Raw genomic sequence first — 15,461 nt, 5'->3', positions numbered from 1 at the left:
TTCATGCGCGCCGCAGCCGGGCACCGGAAGTTATGGAGGTAGGGCGGGTGCAGGGGCCGGTTCGATCCCGAGCTAGGCAGGGAGGCAGCGCCAGGCTGGGTGGTGTTCGGCTACGCGGAGTGGGTGGGCGAGCACGCGCCTGCGGTGACCGGCGGTCCCGCGCTGGAGGGCGCTGGCGCCGTCGCGGCCCTGGCCTCTGTGGCGGTATCGGACGCTCGGCCTTGCAAGACGCCTGGCGGGCCCTGCCGGCGTCCCGGGGCCGGGCTCGGTTTCTCCGTCGCCTCTTGGCCCTCAACTGGAACGCGGCGGACGGTCAGGGAGGGCTGTGCGCGGTGGCGGGGGTGCGGAAAGCCGCAGGTCGGACTCTCACCTGACCGTGGCCTCGTTCCTAGAAGCGCAGTTTCGTAGTCGTTGCCTGTAGGGTCCACACTCGGACAGTAGATTTGTTTTCATCGCTTTTAGACCGTTTGAGTCACTATGAAACTCATCACGACGGCCTCACCGACCTCGTGTCAGGAGATCTGGTTGCCTCGTAATAAACATTTATTTATTTTTCCTCCCTGAGGCAATTAAATATCAAACACCTATCATCAGCAGTAACGACAGCGGAGCCGGGCGTGGTGGCGCCTGTGGTCCCAGCTACTCCGTAGGCTGAGGTGGAAGGATCGCTTTAGCCGAGGAGGTGGAGGCTGCGGTGAGCCGATATCGCGCCACTGCACCCCTGTCTGGGCGACAGCGAGACCCCATTCCCAAAATAATGATAACGATAACTACCATTTTTGAGTACTATGTGCTAGATGCTTTTCATGTATAATCTGATGACTGCAGTCCTACAAGGTGCAGCCTGGCACCGTTTTATTTAACTTAGAACTGAGATTCGGATAAAGTAAGTTTTCCAAGGCAAGAGGTAGTCAGAGACTGAGGAATGATTCAAATTTAAGTCCAGCCCCAAAGCACCGGCCTAGTGTAGTCTGCAGAGTTCCAGCCCCATAGAGCCCAATGGAGGATGTGAGTGACAATCACCATTCAAAAATAGTTCATGCCGATTTCTTTAGTGATGACTTAATTGTTAGCGCCTACTGGGATTGTTCAAAAAGTAGGGCTGAGAGTGGAAAGTGCAACTTCTGGGGACAGGAGGAGCAAACAGGGCAACTGATACTGAGCAGGACCAGGGAACTCAGACTGATCAGTTTCCACTTTACAAAGCTGCCCAGAGTTAGTTGTGACTGTCACAACACAGCCACTCCTTAACTCGACACACCAAAATAAAGAGCCTCGGTTCAGCTTTGGATCCTGAATTTGACTTCTTTGCAGGATTATAGATAGTCTTAGTGTCATGTGGGATAGTCGTAAGGATTTTGATTTTATTTGAATCTCCATGGAAAACCAGTACGGTTTGCTACTTTTTACATGGCAGGGAAGGCGAAACTTTACCTCTGCCCATGTTAGTTCAGAGTGACCCCTTTAACAAATGAAAGGTTAATAAGAAAAAGGTTTATTAATGTACAGAGTACACATCACAAGGGATAAACCTCAATGAAAAGTAACTTGAAATGGTGGCTTAGAACTACATTTGTATACCATCTTCAACAAAGAACTATAGATTTGCAGAGAAACGACACAGGAGAGCAGTTTCAGGCTTCAAAGGGCAAGAAACTGGGAAAGTAGATACATATTTGAAAACTGATGGAGTAAAAATTGTTTGCACATTCCTCTGGTACCTTCTCTGGTCTGGTAAGAGTCTAAAGTTATCCCCAGTAAAGAATATATATCCTGTGTTTGGGTGGAAGAGGGGGAGGAGAGAGAGCTTTTCCTTCATTTGCTGCCTCTTGTCTTCAGCTCCAATTTGTTGTTGTTTTTATATCAAAGAGGCATGTTTTGGGATGACATTGTGGTTTTCTCCAACACCGTTTAGGGAGTCAGAGGTACGCGGGGTTCTTTTTCCTTCTTGTTCATTATACTTGGTTTCTGCTCTCCCATTCCCCATTTAAAAAAACTGCTTATTTTGATAACTCTAGGATAGTGAAGGAATGCTGAGAGGAATAATGCTCTGTTGGTAAAATACATTCAGCTTCCATGAACTCATATCTTTTTTCTTTTTTTTTTTTAGTGAAAGCAAGTTTATTAAGAAAGTAAAGGAGTAAAGAATGGCTACCCCATAGGCAGAGCAGTTTGCAAATATTATGATTGATCATTTTAAGTCTTTAAACCTTTATCATATTTGAGAACATTTATGTAAATTTTATTTATTTATTTATTTGAGACCGAGTCTCGCTCTGTCGCCCAGGCTGGAGTGCAGTGGCGCGATCTTGGCTCACTGCAAGCTCCGCCCCCCGGGTTCATGCCATTCTCCTGCGTCAACCTTCCAAGCAGCTGGGACTACAGGTGCTCGCCACCTCGCCTGGCTAATTTTTTTGTATTTTTAATAGAGACACGGTTTCACGGTGTTAACCAGGAAGGTCTAGATCTCCTGACCTCATGATCCACCCGCCTCGACCTTCCAAAGTGCTGGGATTACAGGCTTGAGCCACTGCGCCCGGCCAAATTATCTTTAATATTTAATCACAATGTTTTAATCATACAACTTTCATGATATCCAGAAAGCATGTTAACAGCAACTATACCTGAGTGCACTCAGTTCTTAGAGAATTTTCTTGTGACTTAAATATATAATACTCTGTATTTCTTTCAGTTAAACAGTGCCTTTTATTTTATTTTTTTTAGGTATTAATAGGGGACCCTATTACCACATGTCTTTCTCCCTCAGTGTATGATATAATTTGTAATCTTGGGTTTCAACTCAGAGAAAATTGTGATATCAATAGCATTGTTACTCAGAATGGTGAAGTATGCTGGAAAACAATCACAGACTGTGTGAGCTACACAGAGTCAGGTTTGTGCTGTCTTTGTACTCCAAACTTTCATAACTGTTCCATTGAAAATGTCTTGACCTGTAAAATTCCCCTTTCTGACCACTGGTTCCTTTTGTTAGATAATGTTATAATACAGGCCTCACTCCAAAGGAGAACAGAAATTAATGTGAAAAGAGAAGGGATGAGTACAGAGAAGCATGGAGAAATTAATGGAAAGCTGGGCTAAGAAAACCTCCTCTGCAGAGGAGGTGTCAGGAGGCAGAGAGGGGCTGGTGGACTGTTGATGATGTAGATCTCAGGGCCTTGAGATGATTCTCCATAAGAGTCATATAAATTAAGGGTAGAAAATGACCAGTAATAGATTATACAGTTATTTTAAATGTCTTCTAGGCATTCTTGCACACTTTGGAGCAGAGATATAGATGCGGAAATTTAATAATAGTTATAAAAATTACAAATGAACATACTCTGGCCTAGCAGTCCATTTTCAGGAATCTTTAAGACAGATACAGATATGAAAGTGTGATTGTGCAAGGTTATTCCTTGCAGCATTGTTTGTAACAGCTAAATAAATAAACAGCCAAACATCAAGCAGTAGGGGATTGGTTCAGTAAATTATGATAAATTTATATAATGGAATATTATGCAGTGGTACAAAAGAGTGAGGGGGCTCATCTGATACAAAAGTCTCTGAGCTAAGTTGGAAAAAAAATAGGACGGGCTTGTATTTGTAATTACCCTTTGGTATTTATTGATGATGAACCAAGCGGATGGTTAATGCCAAACTTATCAAAAAAAAAAATTAAAACAAAAACTTCATATGATAAATACATTTAAAACAATTCATTGCCATTAGAAATCTCAGTCTAATAACGTTAACTTAAAAAAATCAGGTTACAAAGTTGTGTATACAGTGTGAGCCTGGTTTAACTTAAAAAAAAAACAGGTTACAAAATTGTATACACAATGTGAGCCTGGTTTTCTGTATTCTTATGTACAGGTAAAGACATTGACAAAAATAGTTTTCTCTTGTTTGAAACTTTTTGTATTTTCCAAATTCTCTGCTGATAGTATAGTTTTCTTTCATAACCTGATAAGCATTATGTGATTTATTTCCAACAATGTAAAAGTATATCATATGTTCAATGATAAGCTAATTGTTGATTTTCTGGAAATTTTATAATTAAAGCATTTTTTCTTTGATGATATAGGTATTTTATATCACATGATATGGAGCTATGGTGCTGAAATTTGTTTTCTTATCCTTTAAGATCAGGATCTGGATTACTGGGGAAGCGTGAGGCTGCTTGGCCCTGTGTGTGAGGCTGTCCATTCACATTTCTTATCTTTGACCAAGGGGCAATTTGAAATTCGATATGCACCGTGGTTCCAGTGGACAAGTTTTCCAGAGGTTTGGCTTTTGAACAACCTTTAGAAATAAAAGACTGTGCAAATACTACTTAGAGGACTTATTATTTGCCAATTTTAAAGGGGCTTCCTTCATCTCCAGGCCCTCCAGCTGTGAAGAAGTGTCAAGGGTTGCAAGAAAACCCTGGGCTGTTATGCCCGGTCTCCAAACCCTGAGCTGAGAAACATGCCCTTTGGAACACAGAAAGGTTTTGAATTCATTATCACAGGATTAGCGGTTGGAGAGCTAACATTTGGCACATAGTGCTCGTCCAGGGATAGAAGAAAAATTGACCACTCCAGAATAAGAGGCCCTGTGGAGAGGTATTGAGGTGTTCTAAGACAGCCGGGCCTGGAGACCAGAGCTGGGATACTTGGTTTGTTAATGGGGAACTGAAGGGAATATGGGTAATTTGGGCCCCAACCCAAAATCTTGTTTTCGTTTGTTTTTTTGGTCAGTTTTTCTTCATTTTGTTGGGCACACTAAATGACCACAGTAAAGCAGTAACTGTAACAAGTCTAATTCTGCTTTGAATTTGGAGTGAAGGAATCATCATGTCCCCCTTGTACTAGCGCTTTTAAGTGGCAGGATGAGCTGCCTTGTGTGTATCTGTTTGAGGACTCAGCCAAATCAAAAGGAGAAACATGATGGAGGTCGAAATGCTTGACTTTTCCACTTAAATTATGTCAGATTTGTTGCTTTCAATAAATGTTTAAATAAAGAACTTTCAAGGAATTCTTTAGCTATTAAAATATTTTTATTGATTCTTTAAGCAATATAATTATACAGAAAATGTTTACTTATTTGCTGAAAATAACAAAATATAGCAGTTGAAATCTCTCGAGGTTTGAATTTCAATAAATAATGTTACTTTGAGAAGTAGTTTTGGAGTGTACATCCTAATATATGTTTTATTCTAAATAGTTATTTCCTGAAATATTTGATGCCTTGGAAAGTCTACAATCTCCCGCTATTTCTCTTAGCTTAATGAAACTGACGTCGTGTCTGGAACGAGCCTTGGGTGATGTAAGTGCGAGAACTCTTCCATTATTGGCCCATTAAATTGTCTGAATGAACATTAAGCTATTTTACAGTTGTCCTCAGATTTCTTATTTTCCTATAACATAAAATCATTTGGTATACATTTTTAATATTTCCCTTTTGAATGATTATGAAATCAAAGGATTGGTGTCTAAGTACTTTTCACCCTTCATTTGTACAAACAGTTGCTTCATGGATAATGTTTTTAATGTTTATTGACTCATATTACACAATTTTTGTTTGAATTTTAGGTATTTTTACTGATTGGGAAGGAATGCCCCTTTCTTTTAAGAGATCTGCTTGCATCTGAGGAACTTGCTCAAGTCTTCGGGCAGTCTGTGGTAAGCTTGTTCATCTAAACTCATGGAGTGTATTAGTCCGTTTTCATGCTGCTGATTAAGACGTACCCGAGACTGGGAAGAGAAACAGGTTTAATTGGACTTACAGGTTCACATGGCTGAGGAGGCCTCAGAATCATGGTAGGAAGATAAAGGCACTTCGTATATGGCAGCAGCAAGAGAAAAATGAGGAAGAAGCAAAAGTGGAAACCCCTGATAAACCCCATCAGATCTCATGAGACTTATTCACTATCACGAGAATAGCACAGGAAAGACTGGTCCCCATGACTCAGCTACCTCCGCCTGCGTCCCTCCCACAACTTGTATCTTCCAATTCTGGAAGATACAATTCAAGTTGATATTTGGGTGGGGACACAGCCAAACCATATCATGGAATAAGTGCAAAACAACAATTCACATATGCTATGCTTTTGTTCCTCCCAAATTGATGATGCTTTAGGAAAAAATTGTATCAGTGATTCAAGCATATTCTTCCTTCCCACCTTCCCTTTCAAAATTGCCCCTCGTCCAGCTCGTAGAAAGCTTTCCTATCCCAAGTGTGAGTAACTCGGGCACCACAGGGCCAGTGTGAAGCATGTTGCCTCGATCAATTACATATTATTAACTATAATAATCCAGAATACAACTTTAACCCTTTAAATGAGTGATAATATGGTTTTATTTGAAAATTTTAACATGAAATTATGCCTTTTGCAACCATTTAAACTTACAGTGGAAAAAAAATTCAGATGTTAAAAAAATCATGCAGTTACATACTATATTAAAATCTCCTAAAGGGCACATGATCAAGAGACTTAAGACTAATGAATATCCTTATGCAACTGAGTGAGGCAGGGTCAAGATGAAGAAACCCAGGAGAGCCTTATGTGGAAGCTGCGCTTGCCAAGCCAGGAAGCTGCCAGATGATTTTTGGAGTAAAGAAATCTGTCTTCAGTGGAGCTTTTCCATTCATTTCTGTGGGTCTTTACTGCTTGTCAGCTTAAAGATCATTTTCTTTTGTGGAGAGCTTGGAATGAAGATAAGAAGTGCAAACCTTTTGTTGTTACACTGAATTCTTTTTTTTTTTCTTTTTCTTTTTTTTTTTTTTTTTGAGACAGTCTCGCTCTGTCACCCAGGCTGGAGTGCGGTGGCCTGATCTCGGCTCACTGCAGGCTCCGCCTCCTGGGTTTACGCCATTCTCCTGCCTCAGCCTCCCAAGTATCTGGGCCCGCCACCTCGCCCGGCTAGTTGTTTGTTTGTTTGTTTTTTGTATTTTTTGTGGAGACGGGGTTTCACCATGTTAGCCAGGATGGTCTCAATCTCCTGACCTCGTGATCTGCCCGCCTCGGCCTCCCAGAGTGCTGGGATTACAGGCTTGAGCCACTGCGCCCGGCTGTTACACTGAATTCTTAAATACATTTTGTTTCTTTGATCTGTTCTTTGGTACTTGCTTATATGTGATTGGCCTTCTGCCCACTTGTGGCCCCTTCAGCTGCCAGGTACTTTTACTTGGTCACTGCCATTTATACATCTGATTGACCAGATAGTGTGAACCATGAATATTTCATAAATTATTGGTAGAGCAAAAAGGTCTCCTGAAGCTGCATAGAAGAACTGCTTGTTAAACGTACCTACATTCAGTAGAACTGCTCTTGATCATTTCCACCTCCTGGTTTTGGGTCTCCCCTCTGAGGGAAGGTCAGAATGCATCCACATTCCCTTCTCAGCAGCCGTGTTTCACATGCATGAATACAGTGTTCACTTCCTTCTCGAGTCTTCTGGAGGCTCAACTATTCTTTCTCCTATGACAGGGTTTTAAGTTCTTTTAGTCTTTGAACATCTTCCGTTATTTTCTGAGTTTCTTCTAAGTATGGTGCCTCAAACCCAAAGCAGTTCTCTGGGCATGGCATGATTGTAGTCCATTAAGTAGGACCCCTGGTTGGGTGTTTTCTTCACTCTGTAAATAGATGGTGGGGTGGATCAGTGATGGGCTTCACGTCAGATAGCTAGGAAGTGGAGGCTCAAGCCTGGAGTCATGCTGCTCGGGCATCCCCTGCTGCCTCTGCTTAACCATACAATTGCATGCTGCTTAATACAGTGATATGTTTCTGCTTGTCATATCATTGTCTTTTTAAATTTTATTTAGATGTCAGGCACATTTGAAGCACTTTATTAAAGCAGGATAACCTGGGTTGGATCTTATCCCCCATATTGATTTTGTAGCCTTTGAGACCTTGGTTTCACCTTTCCATGCTTGTATTTTTTTCACCTAGATGCTGGGGATAATAGTAGTACCTTCCTTGTAGGTTGTTCTTAGGATGAGTGAGTTGATGAATACATATAAAATGTGTCTAGCACATATTAAACACTCAGTGTTGGTTTTATTATTATTACTGCTATATACTAGCCAAAACTGTTGGCTCTGTCAGTTAAAAAGAGCAGAAATATTATCTTCATATTATATTAGTTTATTCAGTAATTCAATAATAATTAACTATGTAATGATTTGCTGTCCTTAACCGGATTAGATGAATGTGCTAAAAGTCTTCGTTGGCTCTCCGTGTGGTCTCAACCTGCGTAACGTCTTATGGCATGGGTTTGCGTCCCCTGAAGAAGTTCCTCCAAAGTAAGTTTCAAGTGAAGGAATTTTCTTCCTTTTCTGGATCTACCAAAGAGTTTTTTAAATTCTGAATTTCATGAGAAAGAAATAGATTTTGTGAAACATGAGTGAGTTTTGAGATAAGATTTTGAAGATGAAATTGAGTATTACTAGTGTAGTCACCAGAGTGATGACCGGGTTATGGTTTCAGTGACTTACACCCCAAAGGCAGTTCAGGGGCGACACCAGAAGGATGTTATGCCATTCATGTCCTGGGTGGGTGGAAGACCCTGAGGTTTCATTAGGGTCTTCATCAGAGTTTCTGTGGTGTTATTGTGCCTTCCAACTCTTGCACAGCCTAATTCCTACATCTGGAGAATTTTGGGCAATTTTTTTTTTTTTTGAGATAGAGTGTCACTCTGTCACCCAGACTGGAGTGCCATGGTGCATTCTCAGCTTACTGCAACCTCCTCTCCCAGGCTTAAGTGATCCCCCTGCCTCAGCCTCCTCAGTAGCTGGGACTATAGGCACACGCCACTATGCCCACATAACTTTTTTGTATGTTTTGTAGAGATAGGATTTCACCTTTTTGCCCAGACTGGTCTCAGACTCCTAAACTCAAGTGATCTGTCTGCCTCGGCCTCCCAAAGTACTGGGATTACAGGGATGAGCCACCGTGCTCAGCCAGTTTCATGCAATTTAATGGTGCTTTGCTTTCTTAATTTTAAATTTGTATTTTTCACAGTGAAGCTTTTTATAGGCATGATTGAGTACATTTTTGTAACAGATCTCTATGGTATTTCCCCTAGATACTGTTCAATGATGATGCTGTTGACAGCAGGATTGGGTCAGTTACTGAAGAGTTACCTTCAAAAAACTAAACTTACATTGGCACATCGCTCTTTCATAACTCCTACAAACCTTGAGGATTTGATTGTTTTTCCTGGTAAGTACTACGTTTCACATTTCTTCCTTAATGTAGCTCTGCGTAGATATTTGCAAAGTCAGTAAACAGCATTAAGAGGTGCACTCTTAGGTGGGGTGAAGTAGTTATTCTTCAGTAGTCGGGTGGCTTTCAGAGTTGCTTGAAGAACCTCCTACATTTTGCCACCCAAAGCCCTGCCTCCTCCTACCATGCCCTGGGATTGTTGTGGGGGTCACAGGAAGTGCAGCTGTGTGAGTCAAGCTCTTTCTTCCTCAGATGCACTATGCGCAGCAGTGGTCTCAGGCTGTTGGATGATGTACATTTTCTCCTCCTTTTATCTCTTGTATTTTTGTACTCGTGATTGTTATACCAGAAATACTTATAGTAGTATCAAGGGTCTTTTACACCTTCTGAAAATGTATTTTACTTCTCTTGGTCATTGTGCTCAGTTGGTCCACCCTGAACTGTTGCCTAAATCACTGAAGAGCTGTCCATGCCCCACTTTCCAAGGGTCACCTGTACCTCAGGCCCTTGGTCAGGGCAATCCTACTCTCTAACAAGTCCCCTGCTGCAGGGGTCACGGTTCAGCCACCTAAAGCGGTTGGCTCATTGGCATCACTCCTCCAGCATGTTTCTGTCTTTTTCCAGTTGATCATTATGATTGTGTTTAAAACTGTATGTTATTTTACAGATGTTACTTATGAGGTGCTCTCAGTATTAGAAGAAGCGATGATGAAATCTGCTTTTATATTAAAAATCATGTTACCATATTGGGAAGTTGCACTGGTCAAGTTCAAGTCACACAGGTAACTGAAGGGTGCATGGCAGAGTGGTTTGCAGTGGTTGGAGGCCAGTCTTTCTTGATGCCCTTCACTTTCGATGCTTTTTGCTGTTGGAGTAGGAGTGAAGAGAAGCTGAACTGACTTGAGCAGACCTGAAAATAAAACACCTTCATAGAGTTGCTTCAAGGACAGCCTGTGATTGTATCTTAAACATTTTGTGCTGGCCTTTTGGTGCAGTTGATAGAATTGTTTTTTAGGATCCACTTTTTAATATTTTCTGGAATTCTTAGAATGAACAAAACATGTTCAGAACCATGAAACAGAGATAAGCCAGCTTTGTCCTTACATTCTGTTTCTGTTTCCTCAGGAGCAAACACGTGTATGGTCGCCACCAGAAGGTCTGGTGAGCTGGTCTTTAGTTCCTTAAAGGATATTACCCTAATTCATTCATTTTTATGCCTTGAGAACCCACTGAAATCCTGGTATGTGCATTTTTGTTTTTTCTTTTTGAGACTGGGTCTCACCCTGTCACCCAGGCTGAAGTGCATTGGAACCATCTTGGCTTACTGCAGCCTTGAACTCCTGGGCTCAAGCAGTCCTCCCACCTCAGCCTCCTGAGTAGCTAGGACTGTAAGTGTGTACTACCATGCCTGGCTAATTTTTGTACTTTCTCTAGAGATGAGGTCTCAGTCCATTGCCCAGGCTGGTCTTGAACTCCTGGGCTCAGTGATCCTCCTGACTCAGCCTCCCAAAGTGCTAGGATTACAGGAGTGAGCCACTGCGCCCAGCCTCAGTATTTTCTAGAAGCAATGAAATGAGTTGGACAGTTCTTTGATGACATTTTGTTCTATAGAACCTACGAAAAATGGTTCATCAAAAATTAAAACACTGGAAGGTTTTTTTAAAATCACTACTTAATGAAACTTTGAAACTTTGGTTCTATGTGTGTGTGGTTGTTTTTTTTTTTTTTTTTTGAGACAGAGTCTCACTGTGTCACCCAGGCTGGAGTGCAGTGGTGTAATCTCAGCTCACTGTATCCTCTGCCTCCTAGTTTCAAGCTGTTCTTGTGCCTCAGCCTCCCAAGTATGAGGGACTGCAGGCATGCATGCACCACCACACCGGGCTGATTTTTGTATTTTTAGTAGAGACTGGGTTTCGTCACGTTGGTCAGGTTGGTCTCAAAGTCTTAGCCTCACGTGATCCGCCCACCTGAGCCTCCCAAAATGCTGGAATTGCAGGCTTGAGCCACTGCGCCCAGCTGGTTCTGTTTTGCTTCTCATATTATCAGGTATTATAATTTCTCTTTGCCTTTGATATGTAGACTGCAGCAGTTATTGTGATGTTGGTGTCAATATTATTTTTGTTTTTTGCTTGTTTGTTTTTTACTTAGAGACGGTCTTACTCTGTCACTCAAGCTAGAGTAGCACAATCATAGCTCATTGCAACCTTGAACTCGTGGGTTCAAGCAGTCCTCCCGCCTCAGCCTCCTGAGTAGCTAGGAGTACAGACAGTGCCACTGCACTCTGCTAATTTCTAAATTTTTTGTAGAGATGGGGTTTCCCAAGCTGGTCTTGAACTCCTGGCCTCAAGCGATCCTCCCACCTTGGCTTCCCAAAATGCTGGGATTACAGGCATGAGCCACTGCACCTGGCCTAATACTTACTTTCAAAACATGGAATTTTACCTATTTTCCCTTCAATTTCATAGGTTTGCTGACTGTGCCATATTGTTGCTGACACAACTAGAAACTGGACTTAGGAATGTTTTTGCGACACTTAACAGGTGTCCACAAAGACTCCTGACTGCTGAGGTAAACTTGTTTTTATTACTGATTGTGATGACTGTTGCTGTATTAACAGTTTTCTGTTACCAATGAAAAGTTTTTAAAAATTTTATTCTGTTTAACATTAAAATGCATTTTTTAGCTAAGAACTGTGGAAGTCTTCACTGTCATTTTTTAGGATTTATATTTGTTGTTTATGATTGTTTTTGATATTTCTGAAATATTTCCAAACAGTCTTTTAAACTTAATGATGCCACGAACGTAGTAGGCACTGATTCTCTCTCTAGCCGTGTTGATGGTGTGTCACTGTAACCGCGTGAGATGGCTGGGGTCTAGCCAGGAGACTGAGGCGACCAGTGGTTGATCCTGACCTTGGGAAACTAATTGAAACCTGAGCTTGACTTTCTCCATCTTGCAAATGGAAGATGTGGGATTTGGAGGTGACTTGGTTAGTGTCAACCCTGTAGCAGATCGTGGAAGCCTTTGTCTCACAGTTTCTTGAGCCCCTCCAAGTGTGTACACACACATGCACACACAGTGGCCTCAGAGTTCCCACACTGACCCCCGTTGCCCTGTCTGAGGCGAGCGTCTCTGAGTTTCCAGACTACCTCATCTGGCTCCTAGAATTTCTCATTTCTGCTCCTTTTGGTAGTTATGATAAGATCCTGCTGCTTAGTGACAGAGATCTCGAAATAATATGGCTGCAGTGACTGAAATAGGCTAGAAGTGCATTTCTGCCTTTCCCAAATGTGAGTAGCTCCCGCGGAGATGGCAGCACCCCCATCATCACTCAGACCCTCTGTGTCGTCTTCCACTGATGAGGGTCAGGCCTTCCTCATGGAGACTACTTCTTCCTGGCTCCAGCCGGCTGCGTCAGCCATCACATCTGCTTTCCAGCCAGCAGGAAAAGCAAAGATTGGTGCACGCCCCTCTCTAAGGACACTTCCTGGAGGTAGCACAGGCCGTGGGCCAGAGCTCAGTCGCACTTGCTACCAGGGAGGCATGGAAGCGTTCCTGGGTGGCCGAGTGCCCAGCTTCCCACGGGACGATCTGTTGTGGAGGGAGGGCAGGCACAGTCGCTCCACACCTCGGATTCTCATCTCCTTCTCTAGCTTGGCTTTTACTTTTTGCCCCTCTTCGTAGGCATTCGTCAGTGCTCTGCTCTCAACCCTATCCTATGTTTCCTCTCCCTGGGACATCTTATGCAATTCTGTGCCTTACATTTTCATCTCTGGGGGAACAACAATTAGAAAATACTTTGAACTCAATGAAAACAAAACCCAACCTATGAGAAGTTTTGAACCCAGCGAAAGCAGTGCTGCGAGAGCTCACGGCCCAGGAGCCGGGCTCCCCAGCGTTGCTTCTCACTGACCCCCATCTGATCTCTGCAGTTAGATCTGCTCGTGCTCGCTCAATATCTTCATGTGACTTTTCCTCAGCACCTCACGTTTATCTTATTTCAGAAAGGCATTGTTTCCCACAGGTTTGTCCTCTGACGCTCCCTCTGTCATCTCAGCCTCACCAACTGCAGACTCCAACAGCATCTCGTGTTTCCCCCACACCTCCCATGTCCACTCAGTGGCCAGCACGGTTGGTGGTTTCCAGCCGGCTGACCTCGTGCTCTTCCTGTCCAAACTGAGAAGCCCCGCCTGGCTCCTCGGCCCACCCGAGCTCATCTCACGATTCTTCCTCCTTCTCAAATTTCACTCTCACAGTCCTGCAGATTCTTTTTTTTTGTTTTTTTTTTTTTTGAGACAGGGTCTCTCTCTGTTGCCCAGGCTGGAGTGCAGTGGTGCGATCATAGCTCACTGCAGCCTCAATCCCCAGGCTCAAGCGATTCTCCCACCTCAGCCCCCCTGAGTAGCTGGGACCACAGGTGTGTGCTACTACACCTGGCTCCTTTTTACATTTTTTTTTTTTCTTGTAGAGACAGAGTCTTGCCATGTTGACCGGGCTGATCTGGAACTCCTGGGCATAAGTCATCCTTCTGCCTCGGCCCTCCAAAGTTTTGGGATTACAGGTGTGAGCCACCATACCTGGCCCCACTGATTATTTTCTAAACTGATATTGTTAAGTTATTTATGGTTTTCTTCATTCGTTTAACCTCCTTGATGATGTCCTGCTGCCTGCCAGATGGAGTTCATCCTCTTCACGTGGCAGCAAGGCCTCGGGTGCTAACCCTGCCCTCCTCTTTGGTGTGTTCCCTGTTTGGGTCCCTCAGTGAAATTTAGGCTTCTTGTCAGCTCCAGAACTTGCTTGTCTTCTTACTTTGTTCCTCACCCCCAGACTTACCACTCCAGATCAGGGGCTCTGACCACAAGAGCGACCTCCCGGAGGCTCATCTACTCAAAGGTTGAGGCTGCTTTTTTCTCTGTGTTCTGTTTCTGTCTCATCTTGGAGGCAGTCCTGCTTTGCCCTACTCATGTGCGTTTCTGCAGAGGTCTCTGCAGCTTCTCTGAGGCAGGCCTTCACGTTGCCGTCGCCTGGTGCCCACGCCCAGTGCCTTCCATGTAGGCCACTCAGCGCTATGTGGAACGAAGCTTCAGGAAAGAGATGGTCCTCACCCATTAGAGCCCTTGCTTCATGATACCTGCGTGGGGACTGGCTGCATGGTGGCACGCTCCATCACTCTAGGGCCATGTAGTGCAAATAAATTTGGATATTTGGATATTTACTTGTCATTTGACTTCATAAATAAATAACATGACTGTTTCCACAGAGGATATAATCTATCAAAGACTAAGTTTTAGCCCAGGCTTTTATGCAGAATAAACAGGATCAGTTTTTAAGGCAATATATATATATGAAGATATTTTATAAAACTTAATAAGACTCTGCAGATACTGTTATTATTTACTGATTACTTTTGTGTCATGAGGTCTCTTCAGGGCCAGTGGAAGATATGAATATGAGTGAGATTTTCTGACTTCAGAAGCTTATTTATCACGGGAGAGTGAGAAGGCATTTATACTAACTCTGTAAAACAACGTAGAGGCTAATGCATGTAGTTGATGGAGGTAAATGAAAAATTCCGCTTTTTGGAGAAAGTGGGAATGTGTGGTAGACAATTGGATATTTAGAACTCAGAGGGAATTTTAGGGCTAGCAATACAGATTTGAGAGCTAAAGATACAGATTTTAGAGTCATCTGTGTAGTAATGTTGAAGAATATTGGCAATATGAAATTTAAAATAGGTTATAAAACATTAATAAATCAAAAAACATTTCTTGAGAGCTAGCTTACACAAAATCCTGATTTCATCATACTGTCTGTCAAATCTCACTGAAGTGATTTCGTCACGCTACGTGTCAGATCTCACTGAAGTGATTTCGTCACGCTACGTGTCAGATCTCACTGAAGTGATTTCGTCACACTGTCTGTCAAATCTCACTGAAGTGATTTCGTCACACTGCCTGTCAGATCTCACTGAAGTGATTTCGTCACGCTGTCTGTCAGATCTCACTGAAGTGATTTCGTCACGCTGTCTGTCAAATCTCATTGAAGTGATTTCGCCTGTCAGATCTCACTGAAGTGATTTCGTCACGCTGTCAAATCTCACTGAAGTGATTTCGTCACGCTGTCTGTCAAATCTCATTGAAGTGATTTCGCCTGTCAGATCTCACTGAAGTGATTTCGTCACGCTACGTGTCAGATCTCACTGAAGTGATTTCGTCACGCTGTCTGTCAGATCTCACTGAAGTGATTTCGTCAC

At 42.9% G+C, this 15,461-nt stretch overlaps 1 protein-coding gene across 1 annotated transcript; it reads left to right on the top strand.

Moving 5' to 3' along the window:
• The first annotated feature begins 32 nt into the window (after positions 1-32).
• LOC112622653 (endoplasmic reticulum membrane-associated RNA degradation protein-like) lies at positions 33-13,927 on the top strand. Its single transcript, XM_025382370.1, has 11 exons — positions 33-38; positions 121-312; positions 2,725-2,893; positions 4,145-4,284; positions 5,206-5,307; positions 5,574-5,663; positions 8,189-8,286; positions 9,069-9,205; positions 9,876-9,990; positions 11,674-11,776; positions 13,883-13,927. The coding sequence occupies exons 1-11, from the start codon at positions 33-35 to the stop codon at positions 13,925-13,927; spliced, it is 1,197 nt and encodes a 398-aa protein (XP_025238155.1).
• The last annotated feature ends 1,534 nt before the right edge of the window (positions 13,928-15,461 follow it).

This window comes from Theropithecus gelada, chromosome 4 (genome assembly GCF_003255815.1).
Source record: "Theropithecus gelada isolate Dixy chromosome 4, Tgel_1.0, whole genome shotgun sequence".
NCBI classification, from domain to species: Eukaryota; Metazoa; Chordata; class Mammalia; order Primates; family Cercopithecidae; genus Theropithecus; species Theropithecus gelada.
Note: the sequence above shows the minus strand (reverse complement) of the source record. Positions and strands in the feature narration are given on the sequence as shown.

Coding starts and splice junctions, on each gene's coding strand:
- LOC112622653 (XM_025382370.1), top strand. Junction 4,285..5,205: donor AGTGGACAAGTTTTCCAGAG/GTTTGGCTTTTG, acceptor TATTCTAAATAG/TTATTTCCTGAAATATTTGA. Junction 5,308..5,573: donor TGGAACGAGCCTTGGGTGAT/GTAAGTGCGAGA, acceptor TTTGAATTTTAG/GTATTTTTACTGATTGGGAA.